The 22,502-nt window shown below is 43.1% G+C and overlaps 1 protein-coding gene across 1 annotated transcript in view; it reads left to right on the top strand.

The window, feature by feature from the left end:
• The first annotated feature begins 139 nt into the window (after nucleotides 1–139).
• The window catches only part of LOC126184351 (ly6/PLAUR domain-containing protein 6B-like), a 396,952-nt gene continuing 374,589 nt past the window's right edge, over nucleotides 140–22,502 (top strand). The window contains exons 1-2 of the mRNA XM_049926730.1: nucleotides 140–160; nucleotides 221–323. Of these exons, the coding sequence (XP_049782687.1) occupies nucleotides 140–160; nucleotides 221–323 (124 nt within the window). The remainder of the gene's footprint in view (nucleotides 161–220; nucleotides 324–22,502) is intronic.

The following is a 22,502-nucleotide window of genomic DNA, read 5'->3' as shown; positions in this document are numbered from 1 at the left end:
ATGTGTTGTCAGTATGCTAAATATCTGTGGTAAGTAGCTAATAGATAGTCGTCAAACGGCAGCAGTGAAAGAGCATCAGTTTCATAGAACCGCAGCTGGAAGGTTGCAGTGTTGTTGGGCCTTAGATGATGTGTTGCAGATGGTCACTGATATGTGCTCTGTTAGTATAACTGTCAAAACGGAGTGTGCATAGAATGTGAGTGTTGCTGGTGTGTTGCAGATGTGCCGCGGGCTGGTGGTGGGCTGCTGGCTGATGGTCGCCCTGGCGCAGCAGCGACTCGCCGCCGCTGTGACGCCCGCCCCGCACCAGCCCTCTCCTGCTCGTGAGTACCTACATATATATATAGGACGTTCATATTCCCAGGATATGTACCTTCACATACTCGGCAGAAATGATTAGCATTTGAACCATGCCGGTACGCGGGTTCAGCGCCAACAGCGACATCGCAACGCATCCCCCCCTACCGGTAAAATGTGCCTGCAGCTCTCGTTGTCGCTATAAACAGAAGGTAATGGATTAGTGTGACTTAAGCAGACGTGCAGGATGCCTCGCAGCCGTATGCGGGAACCGTACCGTCAAATCAGTGCGTTTGAAAGAGGGTGCACTATTGGCATGAAATACGTGGTGTATCCATTCGGAAAATTGCTGCTCGCGTGGGACGAAGGGTTTCGGCAGTGCAACGGATGTGTGCAGAAGGCCGTAGAACACGACCAGATGGGCCAAGTCGCACCACCCAGAGACACACACCCCCTCCCCCCCTTCCCCTCCGAGAAGATCAACACCTCATCCAAATGGCATTGCAGGACCGATCTGCGTCCCCCTTGGCTATGGCGCAACAGTGGAAAAGTCTAAGACATCGTGCAGTATCATGGGTGATAGTCGGTCACCGTTTATTACGACATGGGTTATATGTGCATCGTCCACTTCACCGCCTACCTTTGAAGAATGTGCAGAAAATTGCTAGACGGCAGTGGTGTATGGAAATATATCACTGGGACAGGAATGGCATCAGGTAGTGTTTTCGGACGAATCCAGGTTCTGTTTGTTTGAAAACGATGGTCGTATTTTGGTTCGCCGCAAACAGGGAGAACACAAGACTTACAGCGCCAACTCAACGCCTTACTTATGGTGTGGGGTGCTATTGGGCACAACCACAAATCACAGTTGGTGCGTGTCCAGGACACAGTGACCACTGTGACCTACGTGAATAACATCCTGCAACCCGTAGCCACACCCTTTCTGCACAACACCCCAGACGCCATTTTTCAGCAAGACAATACACGACAACTTGTTGCTGTACGAACACGTTGCTTCTTGATGTCACAGGATATGAGCCTTTCGCCTTGGCACGCCGGATCACCAACTCGTTGCCAATCGGAAATGTGTGCAATATGGTGAAACGACGGGTGCAGCTCTGTGACCCAATGCCAACTACCACAAGTGACCTTTGGAATCAGATGAATGCAGCAAGGATGGCTATAGCACAGGACGCCGTTCGCGCCTTATACCCGTCGATGCCGTCACGCATGGAACAAGTTATCATGTCCCATGGCGAACCCTGTGCCTATTAGGCAACAGAACACATGCTCAACCGAGGTGACTGAAATGCTAATCATTTGTGCAGAACATGTCCTGTGAATATGAACCTCTTACCTATAGTCGATAAAGGTGTTCTCCTTTTAATGAACATGGTTGTTTGTAGAAATATCTTACGATTTATAAGTTCCTGTAGCTAAACTACACCTAATACTCAGTGTTGATACCAATAACTATGAGTACTGTACCATCTTGTTTCCATTAGTCAGTCTAGTATTTTTTATAAAATACACTCTAAGACGAAAAACACACGCACCACGAAGGAATTATCCGCATTATAAGGAAATCGGTATATGTGATGTATATGTGCAGATAAATAAAAGATTACAATTTCAGAAAACTTGAATGATTTGTTCAAGAAGAAAATTTTCACAAATTGAGCAAGTCAATAACGAGTTGGTCCACCTCTGGTCCTTACACGAGGGTTGGAACTTTAATAGCGGCAACTGTTTCTTTACAGCTCGTACAAAATAGATACGTGTTTCAAAGTTTAGATGACCTTCAAAGTAGTCACCAGCATTGTGTATAACCCTTTGCTAGCGATGTGGAAGTCGTAGGATACTCTTCGCAGTGCCAGTTGTGTTGCCAGTTCGAGCGGCGCGGTCTATTGCCCGACGAATTTGTAGCAGTTCTGAAGCGAATGCCTTGAAGTGTTTCCTTCAGCTTAGAAATCGAGTTGAATTTACGAGGGTTTAAGTCAGGGGAGTGCAGTTGGTGCTATAGCACTTAGCGGCCCCATCAGTCAAACAAATCAGTAACAGTTTGCACTGTACGTGATTGAGCATTGTGCTGCAAAATGATGGTCAGGTCCTGCAGAAAGTGTCATCACTTCTGTCTCTATGCCGTTCATTTCTGGAAGACAACCTGCGACCAGTTGTTGAGTTATCTTGTCAAATTCTGTCCAACTGGCGAGTTGGCTTGTCAAAAGCCTAAGCAGATCGGAGGGCCCTACCCATGATGTGACAAACGTTCTCGATTGTGGCAGCAAAAGCATAGTGTGACAGCTCCAACCACGTATTTACCGTACTTTTTAACAGTATCTAATGGGAAAACATATGGCTCTATGTGAATGACAATAAGCTTCGAATATGTGAAGCCCAAATCAAGATCATGGGCATCGTCACCAGTCGCCGAAAAGAGATGAAATTCTCCCTTACCGACGCCTATTGGCAGTGTTCCATTAAAGCTTGGCGTGACGTGAGAATCCGCCTCTTTGTACTACTTGAGATTCATTTCTGTGAAACATAATTTAACACATGATATTTTATGCTCTGACTCAAGTGCCGCCCTACATTTGAATGCAGACATGCCTGCAATTTTAGGTAATCACAGCAGGAGAGTAATACGTACTTTTAACCACCACATATTGTCAGAGCGCCTCCTTTATACTTAGGTACGAAATACCAGAGGTAAGTGCTCCTATCAGAGCACAAAAAGGCAAATATGCTCCTGCTTAAAAGATTCTGACTGAAAAGTGGGGTGCCAGCATTCTCATTCTACCTTTCTCAGCACCTTTAAAAATTTTGCCAAAAATATTGGCATGAACTGTAACTCGCTTACACCCAACACTCCATTGCTGTAAGTCACTCATACCCGCTCAGTCTCACTTGCCGATTCTCACTCACTTATTCAGCCCACCTCATTGCCATTATGTCTTTTTACTCTATAACTGTCACTGTCCTCTGTCTCATAGCCATATTCTCCTTCGTTCTGTCTTACTATTACTGTCCCCTCTCATTGGCACTTTCTGCGTCCTGCTCTCTCTTACTGCTAATATATTATTCATCACTTCCCACTGCTGCTCCCTTTCTTCACTGTCAGTATCTCTCTTCATCTTTAGCATTGTCATAGGTCTATCTCTCATTATCACTGGCTCTCAAACACTACCAATTGCTCCATCTCTTTACTCCTCTCCCACTGGCGCTGTCTCCTTCATTCTTTTCTTACAACTGTTGTGTCATTGTCAACTATGGTCCCTTGCCACTGTGTGCCTTTCTTTCTCTCATACTGCCATTGTTTCCTTCGCTCTTTTCATACCACAACCAATACCACTGCCACTCTCTCTGCATAAAAAAGTGCGAAAAGTTATATAACTTTTTATAGCTGTAGATTCTTTCATGGTGCTGAGTTATATTCAATGAGAGTAAGTTTCTTGATAGAAACAAATAAACTTGAATGCTTATACATTTAGATCGTCTCTGAACATTAGCTGCGCTCTTCTACGTAAACCTAAAGCCCTTGACAGCAGTCTTCCTTAGTAACATTGTTAAGTCTATAGACGCACTGAATCTGACTCAAAGCTCTGAGTGCAGCTGCTTGAAAAGATGCATCAGCCAACCAAAGTTGCAGGCAGTGAAGTCAAGTCAATTTAACGTCCTCTGGCGGCGTGTAGGCGCAAATGGTGAAACAAAGCGAATCCTGACGAAGCTTAAATTGTTGCCAAATTTCCTCCCTCTCCTCCTCCCCCTCGTCACCCACCAGGCATAGATGTGGCAATGTCGCACGGAGGTGATGGTGGGATGGTGGGAAATTCCAATATTTTGGTGGGAAATAGGTCAACTGAGCTACCTCCACTAACCTAACTCTCCCTACCCCTCCCACCAATCCTATTACGTCACCCACCCCTCTCCTTCCCCACTTGTGAATTGGTAGGAAAAGTCTCAGTCTGTGGTGAGCAGCAGAAGAGAAGAACGTAAGGTATGTATTCATTTATTTTCGCGGGAAGTGTGTTTTTGGTGGTGCTATCTGCTAATGGATTGTCTTCCACACTCTGCCTTACCCTGCTCATACTTACTGCCATCCTCCATCCCCACTTTTTCCGACTACACGTGTGTATGTCGCTTTAAAGACTGATGACCAACTGCTGTAATCCACAATACCACCACAAGCAGGCGTTCAAAACCCTCCTACAGCCACCCACTACCTTCTGCCGCCCTCTTCCGCCGCCCCCCCCCCCCCCCCCCCATACACACACTTTTCGATTTTCACCTGCTTGCTTATAGACACTGTCAGAGAGAAAAAATTTTAAAGTCTTATAGCTACTGTGGTGTTCACCACTCTTCTGAAACGCTGAGTGGGCTTAGCTTATTTTTGCTGTTGGAGTCAAGGATGTTAAGGCACTTATTTTTTTTATTTTCCTCACTTTTTGGAGCACAGTTAAACAATGGGAAACCTACACCAGTGTCTAAGCACAGACAGGAAAATCATAACAAATACATATCTAAAGTTCATGACATATTTCAAAACCTACAACAGATCCATGCCCCCCCACCCCCCACCCCCACAAAAAAACACAAACACAAAGCATATTGAATCTCTAAAAGATTCTCCTAGAATTCGAAGCACTGTCCTAAATATGAAAAAAGTGACTAGAATTTTCGGTGAATTTTCTATATCCTACAACTGCTAGTCTGGAGATGCTCTAAAGCCACAATGGCAGGTGGCGGGCCAGAATCCCAACTGTCCGAGCCAGAGGACGCTGGTCCAGCTTGTCTCTGAGCACTTCAACAAAGAAGACATCACATGACTCTCTGATGTCAAAGAACTTTCTGTAATTGCATTGTTCCGCTCATCTTGTTCTAACCAGTGTTTAGAGAACTAATGTCTAGTGACTTCTTGTGAATGGAGAATCCTGGTTGGTTCTTACTGAATTTACCTGCCAAACTGCTACTGCTGATGTGGGAGCACTGTCCAACTTTTTACAGATGGACAAATTATGGGAATTTCAGTGGAAAAGAATTTTCTACAGATCGAAAAACATACAGCAGTCATATTGTATAGGTCATATTGAACTGACAGTTAAAACCTCGGAATGTGGAAACTATCGGCAAACACACTTAAACAGTTACACTGCTCTGCTACTGTCGAGGTAAGCTTTAATTTTTCGGCGTGAAACCGACTTCTGTATCACCACAGATGATTGCACCACCATACCATATCACTGTAGTAAACACAATTCGTATCCTGAACCAAACAAAATAATCAATTGTGCATTCTACATATAGCTATCGACCACCAGACACTCCTACATATACCGCAAAAACACACAGATCCCAAAATCAAAATCATATACACCGTATACACTGAAGAGCCAAAATGTTATGATCACCTGCTTAATTGCTTGTTTGTCGTTTTTTGGAACGAAATACTTGATTGATTCTGAATATCAGGGATCTGACAGTTTGTTGGTAGGTTTGTCCAGGAGTGTGGCATACGATGTCTATCCACAGGTCATGTAATTCGCCTAAATAACAGGCAGCTGATTTCAGTACGTGGTGATGGCGCCAGATAAAGACCAAGATGAGTTGCACAGGATTTACACCAGGCGAATTAGTTCGCCAAGACATCAATGTGAGTTCACCATAATGCTCCTCAAACCACTGTAGCATGGCTCAGACTCCCAGACATGGACATACATCGCTGAAAGAAGAAATCTCTGTCGCGGAAGATATCAAGCATGGAGGTATGCAGGTGGTTCGCAGCTGTTAGCGTGTCTTCCATTACTATCAGAGGTCCCATACAAGCGCAGGAGAATATCTCCCACAGCATAATACTGCTGCCACTGGTCTGCATCCATGGCGTGCTGCACTTTCACAGCCGCCGTTCACCTCGATGACGGCATTTTGGGAGACGATCATCGACCTCGTGTAGCAAAATGTGATTCACCCAGAGAGCCAACATGTTTTCACTGATCGACGGTCGAATCTCGATGGTACTGTGCCCACTGCTATCGCAACTGACGATGTGACGATGTAGTTGGATCAATACGTGAAGACTTCGGTGTGGTCTGTTGCGGAGCTCCATGCTCTTTTGGCAGAGATACGACAGATCACCACCTATCCTGCTTTAGAGAGTAGACAAGTCTGTGAAGCGCACGTTGTGTGAAGAGTTGTGGACGTCCAACCTTTTAGTGCATAATGTTGGTTTCACTGTCCTACCTGTTTCTGTAGATGCTCATGACAGTAGCACAAACATTCGACCAGCTCCACTGTTTCCGAGATACTCGTTCACAGGCTCTGTGTAATAATAATCTGCCCTTTGTCAAATTAGCTTATCTCAATGGATTTCTTCGCTAGGGTGAACCTCCATCTGTGTCTGCTCAACTCACATAATTTGTTACCACATACGTGAACGCAACGCCACCAGGCGGCGTCCGATGTCGTGGTGGACAGTGGTCATAATGTTTTGGATTATCAGTGTATAGTAACAGCGCTAGACATCCCCCTTGAGGTTGGTCGTCCACCACAGCCAACACTCATGAGGCAACTGCCCCCGAACTTACTGGCCTGATGCACGATTGGGGGCGCCCTCCGCGGACAGCGGTCACACTCCGAATTGGTGGACAAAGGGTGGGCTGGTTCCTCTGGCACAAAGGTATCCACTAACGGTTCTGTTTCTGGTGTACCCTGCTTGCTACTGTGATTTCTGCAACTAACTGTGACCGTCTCTAGACTCTCGGATTACAAGAATATATTTTATTTTCTAAGCTCTGTCGATGAGAAATACTTTGTCAATCGCAAACTAATTGGCCGATCTCTAAACCGATATCAGCTGCAATATCCGGTTTTACACGCCAAGAAACGACGATATTTGTGCCACTTTTATGCTAAAATCAACGAGTATCAGATAAAAATTTCGAGGATTTCACGTATTTTTATATGGTTTGTCAGAATATCACTCAATTTATGCGATTGTTCTTGGGGGAATAATCGAACAGTGCAAACACTTGCCATATTCAGTCTTCTCAAATTTCCACGTCAAAATCGGAGCATACTCGCAATACACGCGATAGTGAAGGTTGCCCAGTGCATACTGAGTATTAGTTGGTTGGTTGGTTGGTTTTGGGGAAAGAGACCAAACAGCGAGGTCATCGGTCTCATCGGATTAGGGAAGGACAGGGAAGGAAGTCGGCCGTGCCCTTTCAGAGGAACCATCCCGGCATTTGCCTGGAGCGATTTAGGGAAATCACAGAAAACCTAAAGCAGGATGGCCGGACGCGGGATTGTATCGTTGTCCTCCCGAATGCGAGTCCAGTGTGCTAATCACTGCGCCACCCGGCTCAGTTCGCTATACAAAAGGCGACACAGTTTGATCAAATGCCCCCTTGTACCCCACCTAACTGATTCAGGAGGCTCAGGGGTGGCTTGCGGCTTGAGCCAAAAATGTCACTTCGTCCCGGCCACTGGCTACCTCTGCCATGAGTCCGGACACCAAATAGTGTCATCCTCTGAAACTAGCCACATAGTTATCTGTGTAATTACAATTGTATATTGCGATCGCACCGCCAATTGGTGGCATTTGATTATGTACAAAGTATCGAAAATACCTCCTCTTGACGACTATGGCTCTGGAAATCTCGATTTCACATGTAAATCTGTATCCTTCTTATGACTGGACATATTTTTCTACTAAAATCTTTCATAATCTTACAGCTGGACATGCGCTGAAGTCGCAATTTTCCACGTAAAATCGGACAATCTATACATCCCTTTTGACAGGATGTAGTCTGTAAATTTTCCAAAACAGATCATTTTCCTTGCACATATCCGACACTGACTACAGTAACTTAAACCCGTACATATTTCTGACATGCAGAGCGATTATCGTTTATACGTGTAGAGTGGCCGAAAAAATTATGGAATGTCCGCACTCACAATAGATAGGTGTCTCGATTCTCGTAATTTATAAGAAATTATTTGACATTTAGATCTTCCAGCCAGTCAGACACGAGAATAGACTACAGGTATTTCCAGTCAGCGATTGCAGGAGGTGCTGCATCCCGCCGAGACACTCAAATAAATGTTGTAAAACACAGGTTTTTGGCGCTCTTTGATAATCGACAGTGCTCTTGCGAACGAAAAGGTTGGAAAGACATCACTGACATGGTTAGGTGTACTGTAATAAACATCGCAGTCGATAGAGCAACAGAGAACATGTGTGAATCTGCTTAGGGGAGCCAATGAGAGGACGCTCTGCGTATCCATGATGCCACAGCCCTATTGGCTGCCCTGTTTGAACGCGATAGCAGATCCAGTTGAACCCTTGCATCGGTACATTGTGCAAATATTTACGAAATAAATCTATCTTATAGTCGGATATACTCTTCAATACGTTGAAATCACAATTCCCGACGTCAAATCTGTCCACCCATTGTGGCTAGACGTGCGTAATTTTTACAGGAGTTGTAGTCTGATCACTTCCCACACACGTCTGTTGATATGTGGCAACCCTAACCACAGTTGCTTTACGTTCCAACTGCATAACATTACCGACAAGTAGTATGATTATCATTTATAGGTGTATAGCGTCCGAAAAATTATAGTACGTGCTCCCTCATATCAGCAGTGCGTCCTTCGCACGGCCTGCCATTGCTTCCTAGCAGCAACACGATCCCACCACATCATCGTTATCACATATTTGTCAAGGAATAAAAGGTGTAGATACAATTAAAAAGCCCTCGAGTCTTATTTATGTTACGTCCGATTCTTGCACAGTAGTTAGTGTGTGTCAGAGCAGGAACAACTGTTACCCCAGCCAAGTCACAGACCACTGCTAATGTTCTCAATTCCTATCATGCTGCGACAACAGTGTTCCTTTAGTTAGAAGGCTGTCTAGCCTTTTACCCATCACTGGCTATCTACAGAGCTATCACAAGGAGAGAAAATAGCACACTAACGTTCACTGAGAAATTCAACACCAAGCGGATGCTCGCATCCAAATATTTTATACGATTGGTACTGCTTCCACTGATTTGTAGTCAATGACTAAGTAAAACACTAATAGGTCTCTTCGGCTATTTTAGATTCAATAGTTACCTTTAGATACATTCGGCTCCAACACCCACCAACATTCAGTCCCCTGCAATTCGCTCTAGTTTACAACTGTCGCAATCTTACTATAGACAGCAGCCTGCATCTAAATACAGGGCTATTACAAATGATTGAAGCGATTTCATAAATTCACTGTAGCTCCATTCATTGACATATGGTCACGACACACTACAGATAGGTAGAAAAACTCAAAGTTTTGTTCGGCTGAAGCCGCACTTCAGGTTTCTGCCGCCAGAGCGCTCGAGAACGCAGTGAGACAAAATGGCGACAGGAGCCGAGAAAGCGTATGTCGTGCTTGAAATACACTCACATCAGTCAGTCATAACAGTGCAACGACACTTCAGGACGAAGTTCAACAAAGATCCACCAACTGCTAACTCCATTCGGCGATGGTATGCGCAGTTTAAAGCTTCCGGATGCCTCTGTAAGGGGAAATCAACGGGTCGGCCTGCAGTGAGCGAAAAAACGGTTGAACGCGTGCGGGCAAGTTTCACGCGTAGCCCGCGGAAGTCGACGAATAAAGCAAGCAGGGAGCTAAACGTACCACAGCCCACGGTTTGGAAAATCTTACGGAAAAGGCTAAAGCAGAAGCCTTACCGTTTACAATTGCTACAAGCCCTGACACCCGATGACAAAGTCAAACGCTTTGAATTTTCGGCGCGGTTGCAACAGCTCATGGAAGAGGATGCGTTCAGTGCGAAACTTGTTTTCAGTGATGATGCAACATTTTTTCTTAATGGTGAAGTGAACAGACACAATGTGCGAATCTGGGCGGTAGAGAATCCTCACTCATTCGTGCAGCAAATTCGCAATTTACCAAAAGTTAACGTGATTTGTGCAATCTCACGGTTTAAAGTTTACGGCCCCTTTTTCTTCTGCGAAAAAAAACGTTACAGGACACGTTTATCTGGACATGCTGGAAAATTGGCTCATGCCACAACTGGAGACAGACAGCGCCGACTTCATCTTTCAACAGGATGGTGCTCCACCGCACTTCCATTATGATGTTCGGCATTTCTTAAACAGGAGATTGGAAAACCGATGGATCGGTCGTGGTGGAGATCATGATCAGCAATTCATGTCATGGCCTCCACGCTCTCCCGACTTAACCCCATGCGATTTCTTTCTGTGGGGTTATGTGAAAGATTCAGTGTTTAAACCTCCTCTACCAAGAAACGTGCCAGAACTGCGAGCTCGCATCAACGATGCTTTCTAACTCATTGATGGGGACATGCTGCGCCGAGTGTGGGAGGAACTTTATTATCGGCTTGATGTCTGCCGAATCACTAAAGGGGCACATATCGAACATTTGTGAATGCCTAAAAAAACTGAGTTTTTGTATGTGTGTGCAAAGCATTGTGAAAATATATCAAATAATAAAGTTATTGTAGAGCTGTGAAATCGCTTCAATCATTTGTAATAACCCTGTATGTATTCCGCAAACCACTGCACGGTGTGGGCGACGTCGTAGCAGTATTTTCGATTTCTTCGTTCCTACCTCAACTACGTAATGATACAGTAAAAATGAGTGTCTGTATACCTCTGTATTTACCCCAGTCTCCTCTATGGTCGATAGGCCAGATACAGATTTTGAATGACCAATGAAGCCTTACTGCTGCATCTTTACTATACGAGGACTGCACAAAGAAAATCTGATTGGCTCAAATGGCTCTGAGCACTATGGGACTTAACATCTGAGGTCATCAGTCCCCTAGAACTTAGAACTACTTAAACCTAACTAACCTAAGGACATCTCACACATCCATGCCCGAGGCAGGGTTCGAACCTGCGACCGTAGCGGTCACCCGGTTCCAGACTGACGCGCCTAGAGCCGCTCGGCCACACCGGCCGGCAAGAAAATCTGACATCTGCAATTCATCGATATCAAATTATTGACTACAATTATCTTCCTGTATGTGTCAATCTCCTTTACCGTATTTCTGTGATTACTGCGCAATATGTACGACTGTGTATTGGTGTCAGAGTTTTCGTTGACAGCATTATGTTTCGTGAGAAATATGTAACTTTTTCTCAACTGCAACGTACCTTCATAATACGAATCTAACAGTATGGCAGAATTTCCAATACACTATCTATCGAATCATTTACATTGGTGCAACAACCTCACACTTCCACGCATAATTCGGAGGAACTGCAAAAGTAGGAGGAGATTCGGGACTTAATCACAGCATTGCTCATTTTTTAGCCCCGCGCGCTATTCGATAGTGGACCGGCCATGAGACTGTAATCCATCTAGAACAGAAAGTATCCACATGGGCAATACGCATATGAGTAAAGATGGTTATTTGATTAAAAGCAAACTCAGTAGTTACACGCTTATCCAACTATCGTACATCGAGAGCCAATTGACAAATAAGTACAAGCCGGACCAAACAGTGTCAATGATTCCTCCAAAAGAGCAATCATCTTACTACGTTTGCACTTCTACCCAGTTTTGTAGAACCACAGTCTCTAGATGACGTACCAACGGGATTTGCGGTCGCTCACCTCCTACATCGTCAATTCTTACAAGGGAACCTCCCCATCGCTCCCCCCTCAGATTTAGTTATAAGTTGGCACAGTGGATAGGCCTTGAAAAACTGAACACAGATCAATCAATAAAACAGGAAGAAGTTGTGTGGAACTATGAAAAAAATAAAATATACAAACTGAGTAGTCCATGCGCAAGATAGGTAACATCAAGGTCAGTATGAACTTAGGAGCACCGTGGTCCCGTGGTTAGCGTGCGGAGCTGCGGAATGAGAGCTTTTTGGTTCAAGTCTGCCCTCGAGTGCAACATTTTGTTTCTTTTTTTCGCAAATTTATGATCCGTCCGCTCGTTCATTGACGTCTCTGTTCACTGTAACAAGTTTAGTGTGTTTTGCGACCGCACCGCAAAACCGTGCGATTAGTAGACGAAAGGACGTGCCTTTCGAATGGGAACCGAAAACATTTGATCGCAAGTTCATAGGTCAACCGATTCCTCCGCAGGAAAACACGTCTGATATATTCTATACGACACTGGTGACGGCATGTGCGTCACATGACCGGAATATGTTGTCGACCCATCTAACTTGTACACTTTGCGAATGGGTAAAAAGATTCTTCTGCCTTGCCTGATTTAGGTTTTCTTGTGGATGTGATAATCACTCAAAAAAGTGATGAAAACATAAGAGTTTGTCACAAACTGCAACAAATGAATGCAACAGTTTCACAGTCGCACAGTTTTCCCTGTGCTCTGTCAAAACATATGTTTTTAACGTTTTAATACAACGTCCCCATACTACGGCGCAGTTACCTCACGTCGGATGGACGAACAGATAATAATTGTCTGAAAATACAAAATTAAACTTTTCAATCGAGGGAAGACTTGAACGAAGGACCTCTCGTTTCGCAGCTGCTGACGCTAACCACGGGACCACAGCGCTGCTGAGCTCAGACAATCCTTGATGTTTCTTATCTTGCACATGGACTACTCAGTTTATATTTTGCTTATTTTTTTCATAGTTCCACACAACTTCTTCCTGTTTTCTCGATTGATCTGTGTTCAGTTTTTCAAGGCCTATCCACTGTGCCAACTTATAATTAAATCTGAGGGGGGTGCGATGGGGAGGTTCCCTTGTTAGTGGCTGGATCACAACTCCCTTAAAAATTAATGCAAATTAATTTCAGCCTGACATTCTCCTGATTTCTCTTGACAGGGTACAGTACCGCCCGACATTGAATATAGGTACAACATTCTTCGTTATTCTTGTCAGTACAACATTTTTTTCTAATAATAACTCAATTTCAATTAATACAGCGAAGCTGGATACCAGTGTGGGAAAGAATGACTATTTAATTGATCACATGTGCACTCCCACAAAATAAATCCCTACATCCTGTTTGGTGAGATCTGTGAGATGAATGAATGTGTGGTTGTCTGCTAACCGCAGATAGTGAATGTGAATATATGATCATCTTTGAGACGATCTTTTGGTCACCTTTGTTGGAACCAAAGAGATGAAATTTACCAGAGCTTTGAGCGCCTGAAATGTGGCTGACCAATGGGTATCATGGTCTTCCTCCACCTCGACGGAGGTGCGAGATGACCTGAAGAACGGCCATGTTTCAGCACTCTGCCGCTGGATCTAGTGTTGGTAAGACCTGTCTTAGGTGTGCTCCGTAAAGACAAAAGAGTGGAGACATGGTATGCATGCGAAATACTTAAGAGTAGTTTGGAATAATAATTTCGCTATTTCAGGAACTTTTGTGGGGAGAATTAAATGTCAGGCAGGTAATATTAAGGGGATCGTAGTAATCTTCGGAAGTGACCAACGGTCACAATGAAACCACGTGTAGCAATAAGCTGAAATACTTCCGAGTGCTTAAGTTAAACTGAATTACTAACGTGTGTACTATAAGTTGGAAATATTTAAGAAATGGCGTGTGCATGACTTGAAATTAGAGACGAGTACTTCCACGTGGTGAGTACTGTGTGAGTCTCAATCTGTGTATGAGACAGAGGATAAAGAGAAGTACTCGTCCATGGTATCAGTTGAGGACTCGCGTGTGTGATGAATATGTTCTTAATATTACTTTGCGTGTTATGTTTCCGTGTGACGCTTGATTCAAACTATAATACTCAGAGAGAAGCAAGGTGAGTCAGCTGTCTATCCAGCAACGCCACTTGGCTTGTATTGCACAGGAAGACATGCATATATCCTCCAGAGTTCATAGTAGGAAAGAAAAATTACGAAGTGGGGCAGTGTCGTGTGAAACTGGGATAAATACTAATTGAAGTGGGAAAGCTGAAAGTGATGTGATTATAACGTTGTGACTATTCTTTGTATTGTATGTTGCCAGTGTGATGTATTTCATGAAATTTAAGTATGTGTGGTTGGCATGGGAGAGTAACAACATAGTCTCAGAGGCAGTGGGTTATGCATGTTCCTTTTTGTACCGCTCGGTCTGGAGGAAATTTTCGTAATGAAGGGTGTGAGAGTCGAAGTGTGAGATATAGAAAAAGATCCACCATCCTATCCAGAAAGTGCACTGTAGCGTTAAATAATTACGAGACCATAAGATAGAGAATCACCAATGTAAAGCCATGCCCACTGGGCGGAATTTCTCATGTGTTATTGTTGTAGGTTATAGAATTTGTGTGTTTAGTGGAAAGAAAAATATTGGTGGCCTTTTCCTTCGAATAGTATGTTGTTACGATACCAAGAATTTACAATGTGTGCGCCATTCATATTCAGTGCGATGGCCACGTGTTGATCAGAAGCCGTTAAATAAGAAAGAAAATGTGGTATTGCCAGTGCGTAGTGAACAGTCAGAGTTGTGTAAATTACTAAGTCAGATGTGCGTTTCCGTACCCGTTGCGTAATATTCAAATAGGAGAATAATTTGTAACTTAATTGTGATTACTAGAGCTCATTATCAGTCATTGAGAAATATGAATAAATCCACTCGCTTGGCAGACCACTCATCTTGCAGGCCTGACTGCTTGATGCCACAGTATGAGCAAGGCATGTGGGTGCCTCTCACTCTTACCGACTTGGTCAGTTCTTACTGCTTGGTCTGCTTTCCTTAAGATTCTAGCACACGAATCGGAAGCCGATATATGTATTCTACTTCAGCTCGCTCAAAATGTTTACTGCTAGGCATTTTACAGCAGTTTACTATTCCGATGTCAGTGTACGGGATTTCTAGTTTATTAATGTGCAACAGATTTAGTTACGCTCAGGTCAACAACTAACTCCACCACAGGTCTTTCCGCCTACTTACAGACAACTCCACCACCTACGAACATCCCACATCTAAAATAAACACATTGCTATCTATAGCAAGGTTGCAACACCGGTAAACTGTAGCGAGTTGCAGGGGATTGAGTATCGGTGAGCGTTGGAGCCGAATGTAGCTGAATATAACTACTGAATCTAAAATAGCCAGAGAGATATATTAGTGTTTTATTTCGTCACTGACTACAAATCAGTGGAAGCAATACCAACCGTAAAAGATATTTGGATGCGAGCATTGTCATGGTGCTGAATTTCTTAGTGAACGCAACTGTGCTATTTTCTTCTCGTTGTGATAACTCTCTACGTAGCCAGTGACAGGTAGAGGCTAGGCAGCCTTCTAAATAAAGTTACTTGCTATTCTGTCTTGAATATGGAATTGATCTACCAAGAAGTAACAGAAGAATCCTTAAATAAGATTAACAGTGCCGATACAGTACACTTATCCATCGTATCAGCAGATTACTCAAGCCAAAGACGAAGGCAGCACAACACGTTTGGCTTAATAAACAAGGCCAAAAACTAAATAAATCATCGAAATACGTGTGTATGAAATCAAGTAGTACATCAGCTACAGGGAAAAAGCAATTAAAGTCGTGGTTTCTACATGGATAGAGGAAAAAATTAAAAAGCGATACAGATTCAGGGACAACGTGAGTAAACACCTTAAAGTGATGCATATGCGTATCACACGTATTCTTCACTCATGTGCGTTCAAAGTTTTTGACAACGCAATACGTGAACAAGTGCGTAACATAATCCAGGATATGTGCTCCTTAAGTCAGAAACAAAACAAACAACCTATTCGATCTTAATGCAGACATAACCACATAAAAACTTCTCAAAACGAATAGCACAGCTATCTGAAAGTTCTTTCCATGAAAGAAATGGAAGTGGTAGTAAAAGGTTTCAAATGTGCCTCTCCCCGAAAACCTTCCCACAAACAGATGTATTAAAAGTTGATATAGAATACAGTGTATACAAGGACATTGCAACCAAACATATAGTAAGTCGTGATATGCAAAAATGAGTGGAGTTAAACATTCCTACATCACAATCTATGGACAAGAAGACATTAAAGAACCTAAAGAAAAAAATTACTGAAAATAACATTTTCACGAAAGCGGCTGAAAGAAGTCCTTCGGTTCTCATGGACAAGAGTGATAATCTTGAGAAAGTAGAACAACTCCTGACACTCAATTTCTACCATATCCTGTCCAAAGACCATACCAAAACTTTTATAGAATAAAAACTTAATCAAGTCCTGTAGAAGCATAATACCTGAATATGAAGCTAAGTATTTGATCAACATGAACCCAGTAATCCTAAACTGTGTCGACTTCCTAAACTACACAAGGAAGGCCAACCTTTACGACCTCTTGTGCCAACCTACACCGCATTAAATTACAAAACAACCAAAGAATTACGTTTCTACGCCAAAACGAAGACAAAATTTAATCTAAGTTTAGAATTGTAAATTCAGTGTTAACAAAATGAAAGATCTTCGTATTCCACATAGCGCAAAACTAGTATCTTTTGATGGTAGCAGTTTGTTTACAATCTACTCTTATATAACTTCAAATCAAAGCTTAGATAACTGCAAATTACCGGTTTCAGTAACGTATATTTTGCAGTGTACCGTCAATCTTACACAGTCAGAGAGCCATGGCCAATCACAGTGATCATCAATTGTTCCACTGATATTTTGGCTTCTAACCAGATACCTACTTTCATTGTAGAGCGAAATGGTTACGCCATGAGTTGACAGTCGCATACAGAATGTGAAACCAACATAATATGTAGTCTGAACCATTACATCATACACTGTCAGCAGTTTGGTAATTTTGTGTTATGTGTTTTGCTGTCCTGTCACAGTTTACTACAGACAGTATTGCAATGGACTACTTTTTCTTTTGTCGTGGATCTCTAAGACCCCTTAAAGTGCTGAAATAAGTAGAGCTCCCAAATATAATGAAATCTGGACGATGTGTATAACATCTGACATGGCATTAATAATATGGGAAAATCTTTGGTTCAAAAACAGCATGTTTAAAATCACAAAACAATGAACCACTTCCGTATAAAATAAGCATACAAGCACAAATAACATCAATACGAATTCCCGACCTATTGAATCTGTTGTGGATTGGCAAGACAGCCAACCCACTATGAGGAAGCCGAAAGGCACGCGTTTAAGCTCACGCAGGCTGGCGTGAGGTCTGGAACAGGACACGGATTTTAGACTTCAGAAAAAAGGAGGTAACTGGTAGAATACTTAGCTTTAATCCATAATAGGTGAACATCGCTCTTGACGGTACATGTTCTACAGCATCAATAGTAACTGGTAATGGCGCCTTGCTAGGTCGTAGCAAATGACGTAGCTGAAGGCTATGCTAACTATCGTCTCGGCAAATGTGAGCGTAATTTGTCAGTGAACCATCGCTAGCAAAGTCGGCTGTACAACTGGGGCGAGTGCTAGGAAGTCTCTCTAGACCTGCCGTGTGGCGGCGCTCGGTCTGCAATCACTGATAATGGCGACACGCGGGTCCGACGTATACTAACGGACCGCGGCCGATTTAAAGGCTACCACCTAGCAAGTGTGGTGTCTGGCGGTGACACCACAGAATCCTACATTTAAATATTCAATCACACAAGAGGAATGTACTTCCTTACTATCTGCTCAAATTCAATGATGCTACAATAGGCATCTGCGACACTAAAAGAAAGGGAATGCGCACCTTAAATCAACATATAACAGTACAGTGTTTATACTCACATATTTATGAACTACGTAATTGTATCAAGATATATGGTACAGAAACTTTTCCTAATTTCCACGACTAGTTGCGGTCCTAGATCGTCAGGGACAGATGACCTTGTAGTTTGGTCCCTTCCCCCCTCTTTTAAACAAACCAACCAAACAACCTAGATCGTCATCATATAGTACAGGCGTTCCACAAAAAAGCAAGCGCAGGGTAATAGCACAACACATGTTCATATCGTTGTCAGTATTATAATAACTTGCCACAGACAATATTATTACTTACGAGTACAACTTCTTTTCAGTAAACTACATAGCATCAGATATGATGCCATAATACATCGTTAACTATGGCTTCATTATATTTTCCAGCTATATTCAAAGAAAAAACCTGACATGGTTCAAATGGTTCAAATGGCTCTGAGCACTATGGGACTTAACATCTCAGGTCATCAGTCCCCTAGAACTTAGAACTACTTAAACCTAACTAACCTAAGGACATCACACATATCCATGCCCAAGGCAGGATTCAAACCTGCGACCGTAGCGGTCGCGCAGTTCCAGACTGTAGCGCCTAGAACCGCTCGGCCACCCCGGCTGGCAAACCTGCCATGCAAACAAGAATAAACCGCCATATTTTCCTTTCGTGTTGTCAAAGTCTATTGCAGGGCCGGCCACGGCGTACCAAACTTCATGCGTGTAGGGTGTGTGGGTAACTGGCGAACCAATGGCTGGCGAGATTCGTCTTTACTCGGCCCTTGTCTGACGTACCCAGAACAGCAAGACAGCAAGACTAGTTTCCTAAAAGTTTTGAGGACACTGTCAATCTTACATTTGCTTTCGAGCAGTTTTCGACACCGTTTGGCGTTTCAGCTGAAAGTGCCCCTGTGCATGTGGCTGATTGAAGTTCCAGGTAATTCCCGTTTTAAAGGCAAATCTTATTAACGTTAAAACTGTCCAGGACGTCCTCATTGCTTTCCTCAGGTCTCCATAAAGAGGTTGCAAATGGCCCACGATATTTCGACCACAATATGTAAGTGAAAGACATTTTCTTCATTATAAAACTAAATAAGTCACGATTAAGTGGCAACCTCCATACGAAAATCTTTGAAATTGTCTGCATTTGTCTGTATGCCGACAGTTTGTACGAAATAAAAATTATATGTCTTCAGCGCGCCAAAAATAATTCTAATTTTTTGTTTATGACATACATGTGAAATATAAAACGATTTAAATGCGGTGAATTCGCTGTTTCTTCCTCCTCACGCTCAGGCAGCATGGCGTAGCGGTGGGAGAAATGTGCCTGCCAGGCTGATTGCAATGGCTCTCGTGCCAGGGCATAGCCCACTAGCTGGATTCTTGGCCACCCCTTTTGTGTATATGACAAGCAGGTGTCCAGTGACCTTGTTTACCTTTCAGTGAGGAATAGAACGCAGTGATCACAGCAAACGTACCGATTATTTCGTTTGGCCGCTCTGCTAATTATTGATCATGCGAATGCAACAGTGCGTGTACACACTTCATTAGTACCGTCATTACCAGATTACTCAAACATTCATTTTGTTCATCGGAGTTGTCCAGTTCACACAGACGAACTGATTACGTTTTGAATACATAGTTAGCTTGCTATCGTTTGAAAGTATGCTGTAGATAAAGTCATACACCCAAAGAAATTCACGTACAATTTTTGTAAAGCGTCAAAGCTTTTCAGTTATCAACTTCACTACATACGCATCATAAGCTACTAGTTACAAGCATTGTCGCAAACATTGATCAGCAGAATATTTAAGAAATGAAGTATTCTACCTCGTATTTAAAAGGATACATTGGAAGTATATAACTGAGGCGTCCTATTCACAAAAACTCTACAACTCTCTTCGTGACAAGGGTTCAAAAATGGTTCAAATGGCTCTATGGGACTTAACATCGGAGGTCATCAGTCCACTAGAACTTAGAACTACTTAAACCTAACTAACCTAAGGACATCACACACAGCCATGCCCGAGGCAGGATTCGAACCTGCGACCGTAGCGGTCGCGCGGTTCCAGACTGAAGCGCCTAGAACCGCTCGGCTACTCCGGCCGGCCGTGACAAGGGCAATAGTTGTAATATTCACATTCTTTTTAAGATACTATTCAGTGTTTTCCATACGGAAAAGTATAACTTACCGCTTATTCAACACGAGGATATCTGCAAGCAGCTCATCTATAAACACAAAAAAATTGCATCACCCCCATATGTCGTGCAGTTGTATTGCTAATGTGACTTTCTGTACCGATTAGAAGGTCACCCCTGATGTTTTTTGTAAACATACACACTGTTACCATGAACGTTGCATACGGGTAGAGCACCTCACTCGAATGGATTGTAACATTTCAGTTGAAAGTAAAGCACTGGTAATGACGCAGTAGAGACGTCTTTGAAACAGTAGAGTGAACATCCATTCTGCCACGAAAGACAGTGGCAACCAGTGACCTAATCAGCATCATAAGGTTGCGCATAAGGCTTGTCAGCCAGGTAAATTTCTCGACTTACGCACCGAATTCAAAATGATGTGTTGCGGACATGAAATCGGTTCCAACTAACGGGTAGTGTTGTCGACATGCACAACACAGGCAGTGCACGTCGACAGGTGCACAGGATGATCGATATATACGACTTTTGTGTCAAAGGAACCGAGGGCTCAGTGCTCCAGAACCGAAATATGCGTTCCGAAAGGCTAAGGGAGGCGTTTATCGCATAAAATTGTTAGGAGACGACTGCACGATGCGAATCCTCATTCCAGATGACCATGGCGAGCACCATGAAAGTCGAATCTGTTTGTGCCCTCATAATCTCAGGTAACGTCTCTGGAGGCAACGCGGTAATATCCAACGTCTCCAACACGGTGTCCCACATGTGCGTCAAGAAGTTGGTGGAAAGACTTTCTGGGATGGTATTACAGGCACCCACTGTCCACCTATCGTGGCTGTTGACGGTAGTCTTGATGATCTACGGTGCAGAAGCGAGATTCTGATACAAGTACTGGGACCGTATCGTCATCATTTTAGTGAGAATTTCATCTTATGGGTCATGGTGCTGTTCTCGTGAACGCGTTTCTTCAGCATGCTAGGATGAGCAGAATGGAACGGGAACGGCCTGTCCGTTCCCCGGACAGGAACCAAACCTAACATGCGTCGGATCAATTAAAACGAACTGTTTTGAACCTCGACAACGACCACGTACTCTGCGTACGCAGAATCGCCTTTGAAGAGAAGGATAATTTCGTCATCTCATCGATGATATGCCACGATGTCTATATCCTAGCAAGAGGACGTTCCACCACGTATTGATGTAAAGGAATGCTATGAAAAAATCGCCTTGGGAAACGCAATTTTGACGTTCCACTATTTTTTTATTTTTTATTTGGTTATCTTAACACATTGCAAATTGATATAGACGCATATCTGAGAGCCAATTTTTGTCTTCCGCGACATGACTTTAGAAATAAAGGGGTGATGCAAAACTTTTGTTGATGTATGTGTGTGTATTCTATTGCACACAAAATGCAAACATTACGTGCACTCAATCTGATATCCATCCACGTATTGTAAGATCACTTGAAAATGGTCATTGGGGTCAGAATTTGTTGAGGAAACACGTGCAGACAAATAAATGAACAAATTTTCCTCATCAAAACCCACTGAAACGTCAAAGAACCCTACGCTTTTATTTTCGTAATTCTTAATTTTTCTGGGAATTTAACTGAACCGATGGTGTAACCCACTCATTTCTTACTTCTCTTAATCGAGCAGAACACGTCCTCCGTCAACGTAACATCATCAGTAAACCTGTTTGTGGTGCTTTTATCTGCTCATTAAATAACTTATTTTCTAAGTAATCACAAAAAATATTTGACAGTGGGGCAGCTGGACATAATTCCCATCGCAATTCCTCTTTTATTTATCGCGTGATAGTACCTGTTCTAGAAGTTCTATTCGTTCGACAATTTGGACCTGAGCGATTATTGTAAATTTTTTAAAACTTATTTTTACACTTTTGACCGTTTCTATGACTGACGTAGTCTAAACGATAATTATAGCGAGTGACAAAATGCCCTATTGCGTGGAATTCTTATATCTTTATCTTTTTAATACGATTAACCATTTGTTTTACATTTTGATTGAATACACTGCCTTACAAAAAAGTAAAGCACCCAGAACACATAATCAGGTTTCACGTAACGTCGTACCACGTACATACTGTCGGCGGGTATGTAAATGATTAGAGTTGCAATTCTTTGTGGCAGTTAATTAGTGTTTTCCGTATTTAGTAATGTCACCAGGCGTTGTAGGGCATATAAGAGCCGTGAACAGCGTAAGATGTTGATTGATCATTGTGAGGACACAGAGATATCACGTACTCGTGTGAGACAGCGGTGGGTTACGTCTAACAGAACAACATCGGTCGTGGTGGGGGGGCATGACCTGTGACTATCGTGGAGTAACCCGTCACTGCTGCCGCCCGATCGCAGACAGAAGCAGCCTGAAGAGACA

Source organism: Schistocerca cancellata, chromosome 4, assembly GCF_023864275.1.
Source record: "Schistocerca cancellata isolate TAMUIC-IGC-003103 chromosome 4, iqSchCanc2.1, whole genome shotgun sequence".
Classification (NCBI taxonomy): domain Eukaryota; kingdom Metazoa; phylum Arthropoda; class Insecta; order Orthoptera; family Acrididae; genus Schistocerca; species Schistocerca cancellata.
The sequence above is the reverse complement of the archived record's forward strand: the minus strand, read 5'-3'. Positions and strand labels throughout refer to the sequence as shown.